Genomic DNA, 24,428 nt, shown 5'->3' on the forward strand with positions numbered 1-24,428 from the left:
CCATGTCAAAATCCAAATCCCATTCATCATCGCTATTATTTTCAATTTGTTTGCTTCGTTACACCTCGACTTATCTTTCCTCATTATGAAATACATATCGCCGAACCTTTGTTTTTTAACAAAGGTAAGGTAGGCATTGATGACCTTATCCATGTCAAAATCCCAAACCTAATCATCATTGCTATTATTTTCAATTTTGATACGTTTTGATTCTTGCTGTCCAGGTTGATTGTCATTGATTCGCTGCTCTTCATTTTCATTTTTAACTCCCTCACTTATTGAGTGCCATATGTCTTCTAACCGCGTGTGTCTTTGCTCTTCATTTTCATTTTTGATACTTTTTTGGATTTTGATTACTTCAGACAATTTAGCAATGGCCTTTGCTTTAGCTGTCCGTATTGGTGTTGTCTCAATTGATGGTCCAGATTGTCAAATTTCACATATTATCACATTTGATAGTTCAGGTGATGGTTTCAAAGAATCATCATTTATAGTAACTGCAACTGCAAATTTTCGTTTTTGGGCCTTTCAACAGACATTATATTATATAAATAACTGTTGCGTTGGAATCTCAACAGTCTTATTTATGCTATGCATAACATCATAAAGAAAATACTTATATGATGCCATATATGATGTCATAAGAAATGCTTATAAGATGTAATAACTTATTACATGATGTCATTTGCAAAAATCAAAATGAAGGCGGTTGACGATTTTTCTCAGACTTCTGACCTATCTAGATCGTTTTTTTATGCGACAATAACCCAAGATACCAATTTTCCCGATAAAATATGTAGCCGTTTTCGAGAACATACCTACACCTACATAAATACATACACAATTATTACTTGCATATACAGATAGTATATATATATATATATATATATATATATATATATATATATATATATATATATATATATATATATATATATCGGATCACATTATTCAAAAGTGAAAACCTGTATACGTCAGAGGGAACCAGTAGCCAAGCCTTTTTAAGTCCTGATTAGTTCGTGTGTAAAATTGTAAACCAGAAAAATGAATGAAAAAGCTATATTCCACCTGATTTTTTTTTTCGCTGTGTGAAATTTTCAGCCAGTGAAAAGACGGCTTTTTAGATCTGCGGTAAACGGCGTCTCTGATATTTTGGTGTTTATCTAACAGGATTCTGGCCTATTCTGAAACATTAGACGTCATATGTTAGGTATTGTCATCTTTGCTCTTTCTAATGATTTAGGCTTTCATCCTAATAAATTTTTCGTGTCGAATTATATTGTAACCCGCTCTTCCTTTTATTTAGTTTGTGAAGCTTTATTGAAAGATTATCTTCATAGCTGATATCCAACCCAAGCGACAAATACAATTTTTGTAAAGCCCCCTTTCTCCCTTGATATGGGAGTCAGCTTATCTTAACAATCCTTTGGAAAGATAAGCTCATTAAGCGCTACCACTAAATAAGCCTATTTTTCCTGCAAAGAAATACGTATAACCAGTTCGGGAGCGAAAGGTTGCTTATAGTTGTAATTCTTTGCTCCTTGATTGGTTATCTTAACTTGTTTAAATGGATATAGAACAAAAGCCCTATTACATCGAAAAATTCAATGAGCTTTCCTTTCCCAAGGACTGTTAAGAAAAGCTTGTTTCCGTATCAAGGGAGAAGGGGGGCTTTAATAAAATTGCATGTATTGTCTTTATTGGGTATCCGTTGTGAAAATAATCTTTGGATAACAATTTTGAAAACTAAAGAAAAGGAAAGAAGGATTCAATATATTTTGACTTTAAGATAAAAGGATTAAGATGTATAGCTAAATTGTAATTGCAAAGAAGTGAGGTGTTAAACGCTAAACACACAGATTTTTGGTTTCCAGATTAGGTCTAAATCCTGTTAGTAATATTTAAACCCCTAGGACATGGTTAAACGTTTGTTACTCAACTATAGCTTCAACAAATATCTTGCCTCAGAAAATACATCTTTATTAACTAGAAAACTGTATTGGCCTCAGGCGGCTTGGTGCTGTAGTGAGTTGTTAGTAGTAGTAGAGGTTTCCCAATGATTGATAAAAAATGTTTTCCAGAAATTTTTTGATTTGAAACAGTGTTTTTTATTTGTCGTAACATCATCAACAAAATTAAAGCACAATGCTAATCAAGTCAATAAATATGGGACAAAACAAATGAGAGTCGAAATTTTGACTGACTTTTCGAGAAACTGCTATCGTTTTTTTTTTTTTTTTTTTTTTTTTTTTTTTTTTTTTTTCGACAAACTACGGAAGACGATATTATCCCCTGATTAAGTTATTAGCTAACTCCAACCCAGTTTTTGTATTGTATTCTCTCACAATAGCAAGACGACATTTATTAGGCATTGAGAATATAAGCTTTATTGTAAAATATTAGTTATTCAAGTACCTATAATAATGAAAGTAATGATAACTTAACAAGGTCCGTGAAAATAAGCATAAACGAAATTTTTTTTTTAAGCTTAGACAACAAAAAATACTCAAAATTCTAAACTACAAATTTGTCAGCTTTTGACTTTTTTTTCTCAATACTTCAAGAATATAACCCCGAACACAGGAGCAATGCGACAAAGAGCCTAACTTTTTTGTCGCAGCACTTCGAGAAGGGGCTAGTTTAGTTACATTTTTATGAAACAATTTAGTGTTTAGTTTAAGTCTTTGTACGGCAATCAGTAAATAAAACAGTTGCAATTACCAACGCTATCTTGCTGCACTTTAAAATGTTTGAAAAAGTACTTGCCTATATACTGTGACATAAATAGGAGAGGGGGTCGCTCCACTCAAATTCTTGATTACTGATTGTTCACTCAGTACGTCACTCATTACTTCCATCTGATGAATCTGATTTAACAATAAGAAACAAATTGATGAAAGTTCTCAACGAAAACTTAACTTCATCCCCCTCTTATATCCTTCATTAATGTCACTATGGTAATCAGATCAGCTGACAGGGATCGATCGACATTCTGTCTAATTCCTGCTCAGCCACGTGTCCACAAACCTCTGCAACAGGCAGTTGGAAAATTATTTCATTTCATTGATGATTTTCTTTCTCTCTAGTGGAGCAAAGTTCAAACAGCGCAGTTCTCTGTATTGGAGCATCAAATGGATCCAAGCAGCAATTTTACATCGTACCGCTCCACTTTGAAAGCAGCAATGTGGAGATCAGCTGGTGCCACTGATGAGAGACAGAAGATTGTCATTCCATTTTTCTCATTGCTTGTGAAAGATCTCTATTTTCTGAATGAAGGATGTGCAAGCAGGTGAGGAGGATCACTACACTTTTTTTTGTTTTCTGTGTTATATTAGTATTACATTGCATGATTTAATTTCTTCTTTTGCAAAGTAAGCTTTATTTTACTACCCATACATTGTATATAATGTTAATTATATACAATGTATATATAATCATATATAATTGTATATAATGTTAATTATATACAATGTAGGTATTTTCCAAGACCACAGTGCCTTCCTATAATGTGTAAATAACAATTCCATAGGGGAAATCCTTTTATTTGACTGTGAAAAAAAAACAATAAATAAAAAAAAAATCAAGTCAATGACCCGGAAACTGGTTGGTAATTAACTCTTCCTAGTTAATTTATCTGTTATGGGCTGCCTCCCCGTAGTAGCATAATATTTGTAGGCATAAATATATAATGAGTCGGAGGTAATAGGCTTGAGATTGTCTGTGCAGGATTTCGACTCTTGTCGATAGAAGAGCATCGCAAGTGCTGAAAACCATGTTGTGACCAAGATGGGCCCAGGATTGCACAAAGCCTCCATTCATGCAGGTCCCAGGGACTTCTTGCTGTCCGGTTCCAAGCCGGCTTAAGCACTTCGGTGTAGACTTGAGAAGATATGTGATCCCCGTCCTGCACTGGTATCCGGAATCATTGCTTTTCCTGAGGCGAAAATAATTTCAATGATTTAAAGAACATGAAAATTGGAAAAAAAAAAAACAAGAACATGAAAATTGGAACTTGGAATGTTACGATGTTAAAAAATGACCATCGTATCGACATTTTGACAGACGAATTCAGACAATTCGAACAGGACTTATTAGGAGTTTCAGAAACTCATATGCCAGGGGTAGGAAGCATGAAATTCGGTGATATTGAATTTGTTTACTCAGGCAGGAAGGATGGGGCACCTAAACAAGGAGTAGGGCTCATGATGAATAAGGAAGATGCCAAGTCTTTTTTAAGACTGGACAGTATCAATGATAAGATATTAGCTACTTATTTCATGACTAAAAATTTCAGGGTATCAGTATAGTTATATACGTCCCTATATAACCAGCTTGTTGATCTACTAGTGACTTAGATGAGTTTTTCTTACAGTTACAGGAACAAATAGGCAGGGTCTCAGGCAGAAATATGATATTTTTCCTGGGAGATTTTAACGCCCAGGTTGGTAGAAATAGGGATAGATGGTATCCTAGCCTAGGTAAATTTGGTATAGGAAAAGAAAACAGTAATAGATACAGACTTTTTCAATTGTGCAGGTATAACAATATAGTAATAACCAATGCGGTTCTTGGTCATGAAATGGTTCACAAGTTAACATGGTATTCATTTGATGGTAAGACAGCAAACCTTATTGACTATGTTATAGTAAAGCGAAGACTGGCAGGATCAATACAAGATACTAGGGTATATAGGAGTGCCGTTGTTGATGTTAAAAGTAAAGATCACCATCTAGTAGTGGTCAAGGGTTAATTTAAAGCTGAAGAATCGGAAGGGTAACTACCTCCCGGGAAGTTATGATATTTGAAGACTCCAGGATGAGAATTTGAGAGAAACTTTCCAGGAACAGTTGAATACTAAACTTCAGAGTTTGAAATTTGATAATGTGGAAGATGGTTGGAATAATTTTAGAAAAATAATTTGTGAAGTTGCTGAAGGTGTTTTAGGTGAACTGCAGCTAATAATATCAGTGAAAAAGCTTTATGTTTAATAGAAAGGAGAAAGGACTTGTACAAGAATTATATGAGTGATAGATCATATGAAAACAAAAGGAATGTGGAGGCCATGGAAAAAATTACCGAGGATCTGGAAGATGCAGCTAGACGGCATAATAGAAAATGTTGCACTGGCATGTTAATAAAAGGAGAGGGAGTAGTCAATCTGGACGTGGCCCAGTTAAAGATAGGAATGGGGCCACAATTAGCGATAAGGAAAGAACTAAAGAGGGATGGGCCGCACATTTTGAGAATTTGCTAAACCGACATAGAGTTACAGGGATAGATACAGATGAAAACGAAAAAATTTGTGACACCAAGTATCTGAATAAAGATTTTTTTTTGTGAGGAAAAACAATCGACAGTACTAAAAGGGTTTAAAAAAAACAGAGCTTCGGATGCTGAGATTATGTTAAGCAAGTCTCTTAAATATAATGGCTTTGCGGTTAGACATTGTCTCCAGAATATTATGAGTGTAGTTTTTGAAAAGATGGGAGTACCTAAAAATTTTATGAAAATCTCAATTAAGCCATTTTAAAGGAAAGGTGATAAAAGTGAGTGTGTTAATTATCGAGGCATTAGTCTGGTCTCTGTAGGTAGTAAATTACTTAACAATATGATACTTTTTAGACTGAGAGATGCCGTAGACAAAGTTTTAAGAGAAGAACAGGGCGGTTTTAGAAAAGGTAGAGGATGTGTCGACCAAATTTTCATTCTTAGGCTAATAATTGAGAAGTGCCTGAGTTGTCAAATATCTTTGGTCCTCAGTTTTATAGATTATGAGCAAGCGTTCGATTCTGTTGATAGAAGAGCTTTAGTAAAGGTTTTATCCGTGTATGGTATACCAGACAAATACATTGAAGTGATTAGTGCTATGTACGAGAATAACACTGCTGCGGCTAAGGTAGGAAATCAGGTTAGTAGCTGGTTTTGTATTAAATCAGGAGTTAAGCAGGGCTGTGTTCTATCCCCCTTTATATGGATTATTTTGATGGATTTTGTCTTAAGAAGCACGGGAAAGGCAATGGGAGACCACGGAATCAAAGGGGTAGGAAAAAATCTCGTGGACTTAGATTATGCTGATGATTTAAGCATGCTAGATGAAAGTGTGAGCAAAATGAATGAAGTTTTAGAGGTTTTGCAAGTTCAGGGTGCTAGAGTAGGTTTGAAAATTAATGTTAAAAAGACTAAGTCACTAAGGCTAGGAATAAGTGAAGATGAAAAGGTGACGTTGGGTAATTAAAAGATTGATCAGGTGGGCAGCTTCACTTACCTTGGTAGTATTATTAGTAGAGATGGTGGGAGCAGTGAAGATGTTAAAAGTAGAATAGCCAAGGCTCAGGGTGTTTTTTTTTAACAGTTAAAAAAAAGTTTGGAAGAATAGGAAGATAAATCTACAAACCAAGATTAGAATATTAGAAGCTACAGTGGTGACAGTGGTCAAATATGGCTCTAAAGCATGGGTGCTTAGAAAAGCAGATGAAGATTTGCTAGATCTTTTCCAGAGAAATTGCTTAAGGATTGTTCTGGGTACCCGGCTGACTGACTGTATTTCAAACAATAGGCTATACAAAAAATGTGGTTCAATACCGCTCTCTGGGGCTATAATGAAAGAAAGGTTGAGGTGGCTGGGGCACGTTGTGTGGATCAAGGATGACAGATTGTCGAAGATTGTTCTTTTCGGCCAACCGTCTGGGGCTAGGCGGAAAGCAGGTCATCCTCGCCAGGGCTGGAAGGACGTCATAAAGAAGGACTTAAAGGAAATGGGAACTTCGTGGGTGGGTGTAAAAAGGGAGGCTTTAAATAGATTGGGATGGAGGAGGAGCGTGCGTAGCTGTGTTGGCCTCAAGCGGCTTGGTGCTGCGGTGAGTTGTTAGTAGTAGTAGTAGTATCAAAAGAATCGGCTTTTTATGCTGATTTCAAATATATAAATTTCATTAAGTTTAGTCTTACCTATCAAAGGTTACGAGCCTGAGAATATTTTCCTGGTTTTCGAAAAATGGGGAAATGTCTAAAAGTCAAGTGATCTTAATGGAAAGCACACCATCAGATTCAGCGTAGCAGTGAACCCTTCAAGCTTCAAGCTACTATCTGCAAAAATGTGGAATTTGTTTATTTTGCCCGAAAAAAGATCAGGGATGCGTCTTTATTTTTTTTTTTTTTTTTTTTTTTTTTTTTTTTTTTTTTTTTTCAGGGGTGATCGTATTGACCCAGTTGTCCTAGAATATCAGGAAAGGGCTTATTCGAACAGCAATTAAAAGTTCTAGCGCCCTTTTTAAGTGACCAAAAATTTGGATGACATTTAGGCCCCCTCCCCCGCCCTTTTCTTCCCAAAATCGTCCGATCAAAATTTTAGATAGCCGTTTTGTTCGTCATAGTTGGAGGGCCCAATAAATATGCCATTTGGTATAACATGATCCCTCCCCTCCCACAACCTCAGGAGAAAGGTCTTTAAGCTGTAAAATTGGTCCAATTAGTGTTGTTTTTAGTCCAGTTTTGTTCAATTAGTGTTGCATATCCTTGTCAAACTTTGAAGTCTTGGATCCCTTTTAGCTAACTATAAACTGTGTGGATCTAGAGTAGGTTTGCAGCTTTAAATACTTTACTTTACCTTACAACCTTAAACAGATACTCTGAGCTTAAAAAAAGTGAATTAAGTTCCTCGAAAAAGTTGTGACTGAAAAGCTTTGGGCTTTACCAGCTGAAAACTCCGCATCGAAAACCCAATCAGGTCTGGTGGTGGATGCACTGATTTGGAATAGTACCAGCCTTATCCGTCAGTATTTGATATGTAGACATGAATAAAAAAGAGACATACTTTGTCTCTTCAGAAATAAGAGTAATGTGAGCAAGGCCGTACCCATAGGGGGGCTAGGGGGAGTTGACCCCCCCCCCCCGAAATGTTTGTTTGACTCGTAAAAACGTAACAAAAGTGGATATAAACAAATTTTGTATGCGTTTTTTGATTTTTTTGTGTAACCCCCCCCCCCCCCGAAAAAGAGCCTTTGAGTAAAACCCCCTCCGAAAAAAAAAATCCTGGGTACGGTCTTGAATGTGAGTGGCTTACAAAAAGAGTCCCAAAGTACGGTTATCATTCTTTTTTTTTTTTTTTTTTTTTTCTTTTTTTTTTTTTTTCTTTTTTTTTGCCTTGAGATTGTCGCGCGGAAGAATAAACAACATTTTGATTCTCTTCTATAGGTTTTTTTTTATTCATATCTTAATACCGAGTTTCCAGTCCTATCTCACTTTGAAAATGTAAGCTATTTAATTATGCTTTGACGAATGGAGAATCTCTTGCGTCATTCCAAGGAGAAAAAGACACTTTGAAAAACGCTCTAATTGCAGTGATTTTTTTTTCTTTCTTTTTTTTTTTTTTTTTTTTACCCAAAAAACTAAAATTTTAAAACTAAAGAAGGTAATAATATATTTTATAACTATTCAGGGCCAACTTCCTAAGTCATGACTTTCCCGAACAATACATTTGTTTTTACTTTTTAGTGTGTTTATTGATAAGAACTTTTTTTTAGCTATATGTATTTTTGCTCTGTTCAGTTTTTTTTCTATTTCGTAGTAAATTTTCATGCTTCATAATTTATCCTTATTATTTTGATCCCTTGGACGACGCCTAACTCTTCTAAAAACTACCACTATCCATAGTCAGGGCTGTAATGTCTTCAAAACCATGGAGAGGGGAGTTGAAGCTGATTTTCCTAAGTCGAGTGAACATTATCAAATGAAAAATGAGCCATAAAATACCAGAAAAGCAAAGGTATACCGAGAACTGGTCTGTTCCTTGGGATGCTTGAATTATGTAGGCCTAGCTTAGTTTTGACGAGATTTTTGAAGACTCTAAATTTCAGATGAGGTTGGGGCAAAGTGGGGTCTGGAGGGACAGTTGTCCCCCATTGTTATTGCATTTGCATGCCTGCGCATATGGGACTTTTCCAGTTCTACTGTAGTTCATGATTTCGTATACGTGGTTAATTGGTTTAGCAGGATTGATAACCCTAAACAGGCATTTGAGAAGGTGGGCATTGGGACCCAGTCCCTCCCTCCCTCCTCCATGCTCAATCCCAAAGTTTCTTTAATTTCTTGGCACTTCTTATACGGATTATCATTTGGTTTTTTTTATTGGTCTCCTTCCCCCGAAAAAAAAATGTGCCTATACTCCTGACCCAAAATGGTGCATCTAGCTCAAAAACTGCTTTTCGTTAAAAACTTATAGACTTTAGTAGGTAGATTCAATTGTAGTTGTAGACAGAGTTTGACGACTGTTACTCTTGAGTTTACTTTTAATTATATTTCGAAGTCTTCGATGAAATTATTAGTTCAGAGTAACGATGAGATAATTACAATAGAGAACTTTGAAACTAAATTGAAATTTGCATATTTTAAGGGAAAAGTACTCTTGAGGACTACTAAAACATTAAGAAAGCAAATAAATATTCAGATATACAATGTTAATTCCCGATTCCTATAATTCCTAATTCAACTTCTGAAGGAATAAATTATTAAAGAGTTAGTTTGGAAACCAAAACTTTATGTTTATACTGAGGATCTATTTCGCAGGTTCCTTGTGTAGGCGTGTTGCCTTGTAGACGTGTTACTTTTTTTTGACAATAAGAAGTGCTTAGCTTACAATATATTGATGTTTGATTTTGCTTTTTGTTGACTCGAAATTTAGTTGCAGCTCTGATTCTCTTTGACGAATATAAAGATAAATAATTCAGATTTACTGTCCTTAAATGTTTTCTACTTTTCCTGTAGCAAGAATGGTTTATGAAAGCGAATTTGATTAAATGATTTATGAGTTCAGTTAAGTCAAATTGGCCGTTCTTAAATCTTTCTCATTTTTTCCTCCCTTGAAAAACCTCCGTATTTTTAGGGGGTTTCCGTAGTGTCGTTTCCGGTAAGCTACAGATTGAGTTATTTCTGTTAATCTTTTTCCTCTGCAAAGAATATATATCATATAGAAAAACAACTTGAGAAGACGGTGGGTTCTCTTACCCAGTAAGAAAGCTTTTTTAGTTTTTTATAAAGAAAAATATTTTAATTTTTAGGGATCTTCTTTGTGTTATCTTCTTGGAATCTAGGGACCTCCTTGTTTCTAGGAATGCTTGTAGATTAGCTACAGGTGGAATAATTTCTGTTAATGTATTTCTTCTGCAAAAGCATATTACACAAAAAAAACATTTAAGATTCGGTAGGTTTTCTACCCAGTAGGAAACCTCTAAATTTCCTATAAAGAAAACTATTTTTATTTTTAGGGATCTTCTTTGTGATTTCTTTTAGAGATCTCGGGATCTTCGTATTTCTATGGCTGCTTGTAGGTTGGCTTTAGATAGAATAGTTTCTGTTAATGTATTTCTTCTGCAAAGAATATATATTATATAGAAAAATCTCTTTAAGATTTGGTTGGTTTTTTATCCAGTAGGAAACCTTTTTGAATTTTCTATAAAGAAACATATTTGTATTTTTAGGGATCTTCTTTGTGTCTTCTTCTGGGGATTTAGGGATCTTCTTATTTCTAGGGATGCTTTTAGGTTGGCTACAGGTGGAATAATTTATGTTAATATATTTCTTGTCCAAACAATATATGCTATATAGAAAAAGCTTTTTCAGATTCGGTAGGTTTTCCACCCAGTAGGAAATCTTTTTTAATTCTCTATAAAGAAAATTTTTGTAATTCTAGGGATCTTCTGGGTAGCGTTTTAAACTGGATACAGGTGGAATGACTTGTTTTTATCTGTTTTCTATATAAATCATATATATTATATACAGAAACTCTTTTAGGAAACGTTAGGTTTTCTATAAAGGAAAATACTATTATTTTTAGGGATTTTCTTTGTGTCATTGTAACTTGGCTACAGATGGAACTGTTCAAGTTTATATATTTACTCTATAAAGAAAACATATAGATAAATCTAAAAAGATGTATCTACGTGACTTTAGCTTTCTAATGTTAGTGGAAGTCTAAAACTAGCGCTTACCGAAAACACAAAATCGAAGACAAAAATAGGGTGATCCCATGGGAGCAGAAAACTATACATAGCCTGCAGAAACAAAAAAGTAATTTATAAGGCTCTCAATAGTCTTTCATGGTGCCATGATAACCATTAATTTTGGTAAACAATTTTAGTTCTCTAAAAAATATTTAAGGGAAGCTCAGATTTCAAAAAAGCACTAGCTTGTACAATTCTATAAATGTTGGAAAATTTCACAAGTCAGTTTATTTGAGCTAGTATTTTAGAAATATATTTCGTAATAATTTTTGTAATTTCTCGCAATAATGTTTGTAATTTCTAAGTTTGCTCTTTATTTCCTGAAGATAAACACTGTTTTTTTAAATTCAGTTTTTTTATTATTTTTTTTAATATACACATTTTTAAAAACATCTTTGTCTCAATAAGGCATAGGAAACTTTACAATTCAACTTGAATTTTTGTGGAAATAGGACATCAAAAATGGGTTTTACTTCCTATCTCCCTTAAAATTTCCCCTAGAGATACTTATATGTAATTTTACCACATAGATAAAGAGTTCTAGGGGTATATTATCACTATTACCTTAGAAGATTTGGAGAAAAAAAATTCGATTATTTTCATGAAAATAAAAATAAATAAACAAAATTTGTTTTTCCATTAGATAGAATTTTTTTTTTTTCAAAGCGGATAGTTTAGTTTTGGGGCTGGGAACGAGATTATAAATCTCCAGTTCAGAGTTTTTGGCAACGGAGATTGTAATGGTATCCTTGTTGTGCATCCTAACCTTTCCACGTCGGACATAGCACCATAAGTGCCCCTTTTGGTGCCATATGGCACTTTATGATTGAACTATTAAGACGAATTTATGAAAAGCATGTAGAAATGAGCAATAGATTTAAATGAGCTATTTAAAAATTTTCTACTCTCTTGCAGTAGCCTGCTGGACCTGCCTGGAAAAAAAAATGCAAAAGGGGAAACATCACTGCTAACCATACAAAAAAAATTCGATTTTCCTTGTTTTTCGAGACATGGGGCTCACAACCCTGTCAAAGGGTTTTAGACTGTGAAAAATCTATTGCATATCTTATAATTTACATTCCCAGAAATTTGGGTTCTTTTTTTTTTACAAAAATCGGTGAATTGGGGCAAAAAATGGCAGAAAATGTCAATTTATTGTGACACTTTCTTTTGCTTAAAAAGGGGCACCAAGTATCGCGAGTTCTGTATAAATAAGCTTTTCCCCAATACTTTTGACAACGGGTTTTATACGATCCCCTGCGGAACAAATGAGACACATTAGTGGTACCCGTGCAAAAGAGTGACTTTCCATGTTGTTAAATGCGGGGAGCTGAGATTTTCAACTTTAGGGTTTTTAACTATGGTGATTCCAATTGTACACTTTTCATGTTGATACGCCGCCATTTCTACGGTTTTCAGCCTTTTTTCGAAATACCTCCAAATTTGTTTTGGCAAAAAAACTTTACTATTAAGATAAATCTATGTGATAGTGATCATTCCTGAATTACCTTTAAATGAGAAATGTTTCTCACTTGTCGTTTTTTTTTATAAACGCGTCTAAACTTTCAATTATTATAGGTTGTGTCTCACCCTTTAATAAGTTGCAGCTTTTGCTGCAACCATCATTCCGAAATGTGAAATAGTTTTTAATACTTTAAGGCCGGACGGTATCATTCCTGAAAATTAGCTATGCAGGAGAGATCTTACTGTAAAAAAAGGGGGCGGTTATTCTTTGATGAATGCAAACGGGTTTAGAAGGCTGTCCTTAACCTGACTCTGCAAAATTTGAATAGCAGGGTTTCAAGCTGTCACCTAATTTTAGAAGACAAATCGCAAAAAAGGTAAAAAGCGGACATATATGAAGAACTTGGTTTCATTCTCAGTATTTGCTTTTAGTCAAATTGAGGAGACAAGAAATTTAAGAAAGAAGATGAATCGATTAAAGAAAAACGTAAGGACAATTGATAAAGCATTAACAAGAAAAAATGCCCTTATTCAGGGTAAATTATTTGACCATTCATAGAGTATGCAATTTTTTGATTGTTTACACAGGATTTTTCATTAGGAAAGGGTATAAATTAGGAAAGCCATAATTCTTCCACTTGTAAGTTTTTTTCAATTGAAGAGTTGGGGTTGCTCCTATGCCTTTCCTTAAAATTTCTTGGCGGCCTAAATGTCCCTTTGAATACCGCATCTCTGCAGCTGTAACATGGTTATTATAACGCCCCCTTTTGCTAACCATTATATTTTTTCCGCCTATAAACCAAGCAACAATGCCCATAAAATACTCCGCCAAATTACTTGTGCCGTTTCCGATCAGTAAGCGAGCTCGTCTAATGAGGGTGTCAAACGCTTCATAGGCTATATATGGCTAATGAACACACTACTTGGGATTTTTTCGGTTTCCAGTTCCAGGATCTTTCCGTATGACAAAATGGACACTGTATGTGGTCCCCACGAAAAAAATGTAAAGGAATTGCGTTTAACTCTCTAATTAGATCTCTTGACGACCTGGCATGCGTAGTGGTTCGCATAATTGCTTTTCTTGCAAAATGGCAGAACTTCTTTAGTACTGGACCGCTGAGAAATTTTCTACATTCTGCGCTTTCTTTGTATTTGTTATAAAACCTCTTTTTCAAATAGTTACAAGCATGATTGGCGCATTCAATTTTTTCCACTATCCTACCATCTTGTACCTTTGTAATAATTTTCGAATAGGTGCTTGAATCACCATCGGCAATAAACTTTGTATATCTTAGCTTATGCATAGCTGGTCCAACACGAAAGGCCTCTTCCAGTATGTCTGATTCCATCGCAGTGCTAGAACCACTCCAATTGATAAAACATTTATGTTCAGGAACTGAAGTAGATTCTTGCTGTTGATTTGTTATGCATACACAGCAATAATTGTTTCTAATTCCTACATGAAGGAGTCTTTTTGAATAGAATCCAATATAACACCACAACCAGATCTTTTTGCATCTTTTACCATAACTTCGTGTGCACCAACTTCCATAACTATAACACATGTATCGACTATTCCGTTGGAGTCATTCTTTCCATCAGCCTTCAATGCCATTCGGCGCTCTATTTTACCGTTTTCTAGCAAATAATTGTGAGGCGTTATCTCTATGAACTCCCCGATAATGCTTTCGTACTTGGTAAATGTTTTGTTTTTTTTTGCGATGAGCAGTTAATTCCAATTGTAGAGAAAAGTTCTTGAATCTGGGCATGGGTCATGCTGGCGTTTATAGCAGCAACTACTACTTCTTTGTTGATACTTCTAGACCCAGTTTCTTTTTGTTGCCTCTTTTTGTCCAAACCTCTAATTGGCCAGTCGATTGTTTTCCATTTCAGACTGAGCGGTCGTTTATTTGACAGTTCTGTTTTTTCTCTTGTGTTAGGTTACTACTCCTAGATTTTGCATCTTTTTGTGTTTTCACTGGGATATTAGTGTGAAGCATAGCTTCTCATTGGTAAAATTCACATTTGAAGATAAAGCAGGAGCGCAAACCAACAATGTACTCTCTGTCGAACATCATGTTTGAAATAAGACTGAAGTCTTGACACCTACAATAAGAAAACAAATGATCAGTAAAAGCTCCTGTAAAATAGAAGTGCCCAACCATTCTACATCTGATAATCATCCTAACCAAGTAAGTTATGGGAAAAGTTTGTGTAAATATTTGCATTCAACTAAAAACACGTTTTACGAATGCCTCCCATGATACATTACCCTTTCCTGTGGTAAATTTCTGTACCCGTATTTGAGTGGTACCTAGCAATTTTGTTCACCCACTTTTATACTAAAGGTGAGGAAAATCCCCCCGGAAAAAAATCGCGAAAAATACCCCCCCCCCCTCCCGCTGCTGGATGGTTTCTGATCTCTACTTTGCGAATTTTTGACCAGTCATACAGTATTTCTTTTCAACTCCCCGTAAAAAAAAAAATCGTTTTATTATATAATTGACCATAATTGGGGCCAGAAAAATCTTGGGGGGCCATCCCTGTATCTGCTAGTGACTAAGTAGAAGGTCATAGATCTAAGTCTAGTCTTTTTAAGACTTACGATACAGAATAGAATGAATTATAGTGTACGCCTAGAAACTGCGCCATTCGTTATGGGCCTACAAACCCCTGCCCGTCTCCTTGCGACAAAAAAATCGTAACTTCCTTGATTTATCCTACATTTCTAAACATTTGTTTTACTAGGGACCAAATACGATAAAAATTGAAGAGTCATAAGTCACGTGCTTCTTCATAAGGCAAATTCAGTGTATTTTAATTTTAAAGTCTCTAGGTGAATAGAATTACAAAAGAAAAAAAAATATTTAAATAAACTTAAACACAAAATGTATATTTACCCTCTTTGACCGCAATCTAATTTGACGGAGCATTCCAATTTGCATAATATGTTGAAACATTCACTTGTGATGTCAGCCGATACAAGTTGAAACCCTGACCGTTTATTATCTGAAGATTGGTATTTATGCCCGCCTATTGAAACTAAATATGCAACAGTTCAGGAGTTTCTAATATAGACTGATGGTAGCAACTTTTAGCAGAAACAAATTAACTTATGAAAATAGCTTTTTTGAATTAATTTGGAAAAAAAAGAACTTAAAGTCAAGTTGTTCCTTTCAAAATCCTCTACAAGTCCGTGCTAAAACTATTAAACTTGTATGTACCGTTTTCTTAGACAAGTTGAAATAGAATCTGCACGAAAAAGTCTAATTTAGAAATCCCAGAATTTTTTTTTTAGCAAACTCAGATTATGTTGCTAGATCATGGGAACAGATAGAAACCAAAATTGATGCCTTTATGTGTCTGTTGTCACCAGACAAACTAAAAATATTTTTCATACATTTTACCCCTTCCCCTTAATGGAAATGTTTTAGTTCAAAGAAAGTAAAATGCATTATTTTTGAAATGCAATGCTTTCAACGCTTCTAGTGAACGAGTTAAATCACCATTATCTAAATTTTGCTTTTTTTTGCATTTGAGGATAAAGCTTTTTTCACAGTTTATTTTATACTTTATTTTTACAATTCTAAGTTTTGATAAACTTGAAAAAATGTTCACCCTTCATAGTTTATACTAACGGTTTTTGCTTGTAGCCATGCATCATAGAACTTTTGAAATCATAATATAATTATGAGTTTAATGTAAAATAAATCGAAATCTTGATTATAAATTACAAAAATGTCAAGGTACTTTTTTTTAACTTATGATTTGACATGTAAGTAGCTTGGAGGTTCAAAATCTGTGTTTCAAATGTATTATAGAAAAGGCAGATGTCCTGCTAATGTAAACAGTCTTATAAACAATTTTGAACTGTAAATTCCTCCTGCGGGGTTTTGGAAATTTTTAGGGTAGAAATCCGACTCATAGTTGAAGTTTTCTTTCAGCAACTCTTTAGAAAGTTCCACTTGAGCATTTCATGTCAAGTCAGGTTTTATATATATTTATGGACATCTGTTTATATCAACTGGAATTATTAGAATAAACCATCGTGGAATAAAAAATGTTAGGAACTTAGAATATTAATTTAAGTTGTTTTTTTTCAAATTATTAATTTTATATTTTACCACTTTCGCCAACCCTTGTGTCACCAATGTCAAATCCTCGGTTAAGGTTGGGGTCATTGGTGTTACTTGACAAGCTTAGCTGCCCGAGGTGTTGAGGTAATGGACCTTAGAGACCTGAGCCTCGCTTCAGTTACGTCCGCCGCTCCTCAAATAGCAGAAATAGGTGTACGGGGTTTCCTCGAGGAAACCACGAGGAAATTTTTCCTGCATTCCACGAGGAAAGTTTTTCCTAAAATTTTAATAACTTCTAAAGCTTAAAAGCCACACAAAAAAGTGTATTTCGAGATAGCAAATTAATAGGGTGGGACCTAAATGCCTCCAGTGAGTGGCCTGAGCCAAATCAAGTTTTTATCTTAAGATATGATTTATAATTAAGATATAGTTATATATTAGCTTTTATATTAAAATATAATTACAATTTATAATTATTAGATATAATTATATTTAAAGATATAATTTATAATAAAAGGGAAATCATTTATTTTAGTCTGTTCCAGACTTGCTTTCCCCTTTCTTCTTAACCTTTATGGAAACGTCTATTTTATTATTCATTGCTATTAAAATGCAAAGTTCCTAACACTGTTAGGGAACCGGATGGATCCCTTCAGATAATTTTTGTAATTTCCTATTATACGATTTTAGTCTCCCCATTTTCTTTTTTATGTTTTGCTTATCTAGGCTTTCAAATGGCCATATCAACTTTGAAAAATTTTGGCAGTTGGCTAAGCAAGTCACTGAATTTATGACCTGGAAACAAGTTGCCTGCCCTTTTGAAAAGGATAATCAAGTTCTTCAGTTCATGCAAACAGGCCCCATACTATCTGAAAATGGTAAGTCCTTTTTTGTATGCCAAAGCAAAGGAAATGTGAAACAAGAGAATTCGATACTTGTTACTATAACGGTGCTCTTGCACCGTTACGATACTTGTTACTATAACGGTGCTCTTGTTACTATAACGATGCGATTAAAAACGATTGAAAATCGTGAGAAAATCGAAATAATATTGATCGTAACTTTCATATTGCCAATAGATCCTCTTGTTGACAAAATTATATAAACAGTTTGAAAGGAAAAAGATAAGGGAAAATGTAACCAATTTTATGAATGAATGAAGATGAAATCTAATTTTCAAGGACTTTCATTAATATCCTTTTTGTGCTGAAATATGTCTGAAAACTTTGAATTATTCGAGTGAATAAATCCATATAAAATGAAATGGGTAAAGAAATAGATTTATGCTTTTCTTGTGACTAGGGTTTGTTTCTAGGGACTTTTTCAAACTTATTTTGAAAATACATTTACAAAAGTTTTAAAAAGGGCCTGAAATCCCTCGGAAATGGCTCAAAATCGAAATTAAATGTACACCACTAGATTTGCCATTGTAGAAAACCCTGCATAGGAAAATTACAGCCCCTCACTGAACGACAAGGAAAATCACTATTTTGCATGGGCAGCACTCATATGCCCTCTACTTATGTTTTTCTTCTTTTTTTTCTTCATAATGATTTTGAGTTCTCCTAAAATGTTCCACTCCAAAAAGCGCAAATAACGAAAGTATACTTTCTTTTGAGAAGCTCAAAACTTTTTGCAGTCACAACAGTAATAACATGTTTTTTCTGTAATTTTTTTTTTATATAATAAGACATCAAAACCCAAATTCCTTCTCTTTTCATTCTTTTTTTGTCTTCTTTCATTTTATTTCCCTTTGGCTGCTGAATTTTGCATGCGGCGCGAAATTCTCAGGGGTAGTTTCTCGCGGAGAGAATCTTTCCGCGGGGGGATTTTCATGGGAATGAATTCTCCGTGGAGAATATGCCGAACCTCGTGAGATTTGACCACATTTTTGCACTGCTTATTGTTGGATATACAATCATCCGTAATTGTAGTATCGTAATGTTAGGCCTATCATCATATTTTTGCAAATTTTTCCAGTGCAAACTGGGAATTTTTATCGGCTCAGACAAAAAAGACTTGCCGCACTTCGAGTCTTTCTGACGGAACGAGACCAAAACGTGTAATCGTGCTTGGAAAGGGCTCCATAAGCCTAGATCAAAAGGGGCTACTGGACTTAGAACTTTTTCAATTAGCCTTAACCAAAACTACAGGCTGCGGTTCGCTCTTTACTAAGTTGCAGCTATTGCTGCTACCATGATTACTAGACTTTCGTTGTTTGTCATCCGCCGGACCAAAAGTAGCTACAGGATTTGGGATCTATAACGTTTTAGATTATTTTGGGGTTGGTATCTCATCTTTTGCTTATACCCTTAGTGCTCTACTTACAGTCCGAACTTATAGTCCGAACTTATTTTTTTATTTCTACTTACAGTCCGAACTTATTTTTGGGTTGGCATCTCATCTTTTGCTTATACCCTTAGTGCTCTACTTACAGTCCGAACTTATAGATTAGAATTTTTATCGGATTTTGAATACCTATGGGTTTTTGTGCCAAATGGATTTAGCAGAATCAGGATATTTTCAATCAAAATGGATTACAGAGCTTGAAATAATTTCAATTAGCAGACCAAAAGAAGTTCTCAGAATTCAAATATTTGCGACCAGTCTTGATCAAAAGAAGTTACCAGATCTGGAATATCTTTGATGAACCCCGACCAAAGACTCGGAATATTTTCAATCAAACCAGAGCAAAAGGAGTCGCCAAACATGAACCATTTTGACCAGTTCAGAACAAAGAAAATACCTCTTCGGAAGCAAGGGGTTTGCAGCAAACTTCGAAGATTGTTGATCATTATGAAATCCAGGCTTTGGTTCCTGATCCAGGTGCTCCTGGACTTATCACTTTCGATTGTAAAAACATAAAAAAAAACATCTTCCAGATTGACTCGAAACTTAGAGAACGTGCTCTGGGTCGAGGGAACCCCAACACGCACTTAATTCTTTTCAAAAAGATGTAAGTGCTCAAAATCTGTTATAATGTTAAATTGGCTTGAAATTCACTGGGTGTGTATCTTAGATCAGTGAGACTTTAATGCAAAAACAAAAATTTCAAAAGGCATAAATAGCAAATTATTGTTTGTCCAATAGGCTTGAAATTTACTGGGCAAATACCCCGAGCCAAACAGGCCTTACGACACTCTCTGTTTCTTCCAAAATAAACTTTTGATGTCCGATTGGCTCTAATCTTAATTTGGCAGGAAGTTCAATTGAAACTAGGAAATTCTCCTCTCCGTCTGTGTACATACTGGCTATGGACTAATAGTGCGTATGTCTTGTATAGTGCATTTATAGTCTTCTTCTTCTCGGATTAGCACGGGGACGCTTTCGCATAATTACATCGCTGGAATCGAATTTTGAACCCTGCAGTGTCTTGCTACTGCTGAGTTCGAACTCAGTAAATATATAGTAAAATTCCATTGCTCTTCTAGTCAGGGCTCACAAACTAAATATGTAGGTTAAACCGATAAAATGGAGGGTTTTCCATAGCAAGCTGGAACACCAATTATTAAACTATTCCCGTATTTTGTCTCAAGGCCAACAGCAGTTTCCTTTTATTCATAGCCAGGCTTTTTTTCAATAGACCAAGACTGTTGATCTTCCACCCCCAATAGGATGGGGTTACTTTTAGTTTTTTGAAAATTTTTTGAAAATAATAGCTCCAATTTAGTTTGTGGGTTTCATGCTTGAAATTTACTGGGTTTATTATAACATTTATTGTGGAATAATTTCTTTGCTCATTTAACAATTTATGTAATGCAGTATGAGGCTTCGATTCTACTCTGTTAGTTCAGTCAATTAGGTGTATCCTAATTGATCAGTCAATTAGGTGTATCTAATGCCGATGGTGAAGGCCCAAAATTTTCGAAATAAAATTCTTTTATTTGGAATAACTTCTTCGTCCCAGTGGAGAAGGAGAGTTGTAAAAAATATGTGGATTGCAAAACAAACAAACAAAGTCCAGAATTGAGCAAGCCTAGCCATGCTTATTAAAAATAGCAATAATAAACTGTAATTTTTCTGTCATTTAGTCCAGCAGTGATAATTTAACCAACTGTTTCAAGTATTTAGGTTTAAGTTAGTCTCAGGAGTTTACTTACGAAAGAGCCCTGTCAATATGAAAGGGTATAATTCCAAAATATCTGGTTTCCCTGTTGTCTTCTAATAATAAAGAATACAATTTCAGAGAAACACTCTTTTTCATAGTTAACTTCACTTGTCAAATCACTGGTTAGTATTGCTGAGGCGTATACAGAATTAAATCACTATTTTTGTTAAAGTAATATTACCGTTGAGGCGCAAAAATCCGCAAAATTACAATAATATAGTTTATAAGCAAAACTAATGTTATGCATCTTCTGATTTCTTGAAAAATCACAAAAAGCTAGTCACTAATCTGAATGTTTGTTATTTTGATGTGACGCTCGTTATAACCTAGCCTGATTATAATCAGCATAACTTTTCTTTTGCATAGAATATTAAATAATTTGTAGCAAACGTACAGCGTTTAAGTTTTTGCTAAGGGATTTCTTGTATATAGGAAACGTAGCTGATTTTCGTAATTATATGTTTATTGTCTCCGGGGTCCTTTTGTTAGAGACTAATCAATTTTTATTTCAACAGAAGTCTATTTTATAGCATTTTATTAATTAATTTCTATGCTGTAGAGAGTTTGATTACTGCAATTTCAATTGATGATAATCAAGCTCAATTCTTTTTTTCTAGAACTTGGGCTCGTGTCTTTTGATTGTGAACCCCCAGAAAATAATATGGAGAAGGAACGGTGGAAATATTTAAAGTAAGTACCTACCCTTATAGTGTTATTTAACAATTTTGATTTTGATGAATCTACAAAATGGTGTGGATGCTGGTTTTAGGGAAAACATTCTGAACTGAATTTATTATAAAAGTCAAATAAAATTATTTATTGGTTGATGTTAGAAAATACCCACAATAAACACAGAACTTCTTGGGCAAGGCTATAAGCCCGTTATATGATAAACCTAATTTTAACCAGCCTTCATATTTTAATAAAATTGAACATTCATGGTTGTCATATCCAGTGACGATTTTTTTATGTATTATTCATAATTTAATAACGTGAATAACATATAGTTATTATTCCATCAGTTCGTGTCACAACAAGAAGTTCGTCATATGATCAACCTAATTTTAGCCTACCTTTACACTTTGATAAAATTTAACATTCAGGGTTGTCATATCTAGTGACGATTTTTGTGTGTAATATTCATAGTTTAATTACGTGAATATCATATGACAAATATTCTATCAGTTGTTGTCGAACACTGCAGTAAGTGAACTTGTAACGCTTGATCTCGGCAAAAACAATTGATCGTCTAAAATTTTAAATATCGAGATATATGAAACAGTCATGGAATGGTAAAGTTCCAAATTTGAAAAGATTGCAAAGGGTTGGCTTCGGTGGTATATTTGGTTCAAATCAACCTGTAAAATATTGCAAACAGGCGAATTATATAGAAATTTTTTTCAATTATGACCAGAATTGTAAAAGCTACACGATTTTTTAGGGCTAGAGGTTGCGTGGCCTTCTCTAGTAGTTCTTTACTTGCCTTGTCAAATTTCCAATTCTTTTGACATTCAGTCTTGGTCTACTGATTAAGTTGTCGAATAGCATCCCATAGGTTTTGAGTTTGGGTCTCATTAACATAAAATTCTGGCACAGGACTTCTCTGGTATTTTTTTATGTTGTATCTCGATTTATTGTACAAATCTCAAGAGCTCGGTTATTTAGTTAAATATTACAATTATTTCAGTTAATAGAATTTCAAGTATTTTAATACACTTTGTATGCATTTGTAATTGTATGAATTCTGTTCGAATTTCACATATGCAAACGACCGTACTGTAGGATAGAAGCGACCATTAATTAAGAAATAATTGTTCCTATTATTTGAGAACCTTAGCTATCAAAAAAGCTCCTCTAATATGTTCTTAATAAATCCAACTAATTATACATCCCCCTGATCCGTATTACATAACTAAATATTACACCTTAGTTTTTTCATTTCGAAATTGGTTTCAAAATTCATTCCATGTGATGCAACATCAACGCTGAACTTGAAGCAAATGTGTTATATTAGATTTTTTGTATGTTGGAAGGAAAGTGATAGCACTTAGGGAGCAGATTCTAATCCAATAGCTTGCATTTTTTTTCGCTATTTTTTTACATGTGAATAACACATGGAAGTTAGTGAACTAATACTAAATTTTTTAATTTAAACTACGGATTTTAACTTTATATAAAAATGAAACTAAATATTTATATTAACGAAAGTGTTCATTGTTTGTTTCGTTTTCCGAAATGCTTCAAATTAAAATCAACTTGGTGGAAGTGACAAAAAACTTGAGAACCACGGCTGATTAGAGTAAAGCCGAGGCAGATAGTCTCTGTGACTTTACAGAGATTATCTTTAAGCTGGCATAACTTTCAAAATTGCATAAAAATTATTCATTTCACTTGTTGATATATAGTCTATCATCCATCCTAGGACAGAACTAAGGTAGATTGGCATAGAGTAAGGATAATTTAATTAGTCTGTCAGTTCTGTGAGCCTCTCGGCATCTCAGAAAAAAGGATACACTCATACTTCATAACTTCATAATGAAGCTCCCTCTTATTTCACTACTTTATCTTCTTTCTCATACATTTCCGATCATTATTCAACTCCTTATATATTTATTGTTCCTGTTCTAAATTTATTTCATCTTTCCAGGTCCAACAATTCTCCAAAGTCTTGACAGTACAAATGAACTTCAAAAAATTACTTCGCCGAGAAAAATTCTAGTGATACTTCCAGGATTTTACAAAGAAGATCAGTGGCGGATCCAGGGGGGCGAGGGGGGCACTTGCTCAGTTTATCGGATCAACCTATTTTGCACACACACACACCCCCCACCCTAAAAAAAAATCCTGGATCCGCCCCTGAAGAAGATAACATGTGGTTCCAATATGGCTCAATATCAACCTTAAAAATAGAAGAAACACCAAATACAGAATTCCAATCCTTTATTTTAATCCTCAATACATTGTGTGAGTGCAGATAGTGCTGGAGGAACGCCACCCACCTAGTATTTTGACTCAATTTGCCATTACGGAAAGTTGGAGTAAGATGAGGCCTTTGCTATTTCATAGTTCGGATTTTGCCTATATATCAAACATCAAATACAAATTCTATCTTAAAGCTCGAATCCTTGTATATTATTTGCGAGTGCTGCAAGTACCCTAAGCTAGTTTTCATCCAGTAAAGTGAAGCTAATCTTTAGGCTATGAATTTGATCACGTAATTCAATATACTGATTAAGATTGGAGGAAGCTTTTGTGAAGGAAAATAATATGATTTGTCTATGGGCCTTCGAAATTCTTTTATGATCAAATAGTTCATTATTGAGAGATTTTCAATATTTAAGCCTACAAAAAGAGCACTTATTCTATTTTATTAGATTTTGTTGTCAATAGCCTATTTCATAAGTTCTTATGTTCGCTGGTTATGAGAAGAAAGCAGTAATGTTAAAACTGATTATTGAATTTTCTTGCGAAATTGAGCAAAAACTGAGCAGACTTCTCATTGTATAAGAATAGTCTCTCGTCAGTCGTGTATCAAAAGATCGTATCTCCATAATTTCAAATTTTCAGAAGAGCAGAAAAAAAACCTCCCTACTTTTTTATTTCCCTCCAATAACCGTAAAACAAAAACGGATCGATATGTAATTCAGTACATATCAATCCGTTTTTGTTTTACAGTTATCAGAGGGGAAACAAAAAGTTGTGTTTTTTACTGTTCTGAAAATTTACAATTGTGAAGATACAACCTTATGATACCGAACTGACGCTCTGTATAAAGACTTTAATAAT

The 24,428-nt window shown here is 34.3% G+C and overlaps 1 protein-coding gene across 3 annotated transcripts in view; it reads left to right on the forward strand.

The window, feature by feature from the left end:
- Nucleotides 1-24,220, forward strand: part of LOC148952048 (ras-GEF domain-containing family member 1B-like) — a 421,272-nt gene extending 397,052 nt beyond the window's left edge. For all 3 annotated transcript variants that reach the window (XM_089089511.1, XM_089089509.1, XM_089089510.1), the window contains 4 exons: nt 3,087-3,289; nt 17,261-17,412; nt 21,260-21,332; nt 23,290-24,220. In XM_089089511.1, the coding sequence (XP_088945637.1) occupies nt 3,087-3,289; nt 17,261-17,412; nt 21,260-21,332; nt 23,290-23,314 (453 nt within the window). In that variant the 3' untranslated portion in view covers nt 23,315-24,220. The remainder of the gene's footprint in view (nt 1-3,086; nt 3,290-17,260; nt 17,413-21,259; nt 21,333-23,289) is intronic.
- Nucleotides 24,221-24,428: the final 208 nt, after the last annotated feature.

The sequence above is a fragment of the Artemia sp. Qi Xiang Cuo genome, chromosome 5, assembly GCF_049724085.1.
Source record: "Artemia sp. Qi Xiang Cuo chromosome 5, ASM4972408v1, whole genome shotgun sequence".
NCBI classification, from domain to species: Eukaryota; Metazoa; Arthropoda; class Branchiopoda; order Anostraca; family Artemiidae; genus Artemia; species Artemia sp. Qi Xiang Cuo.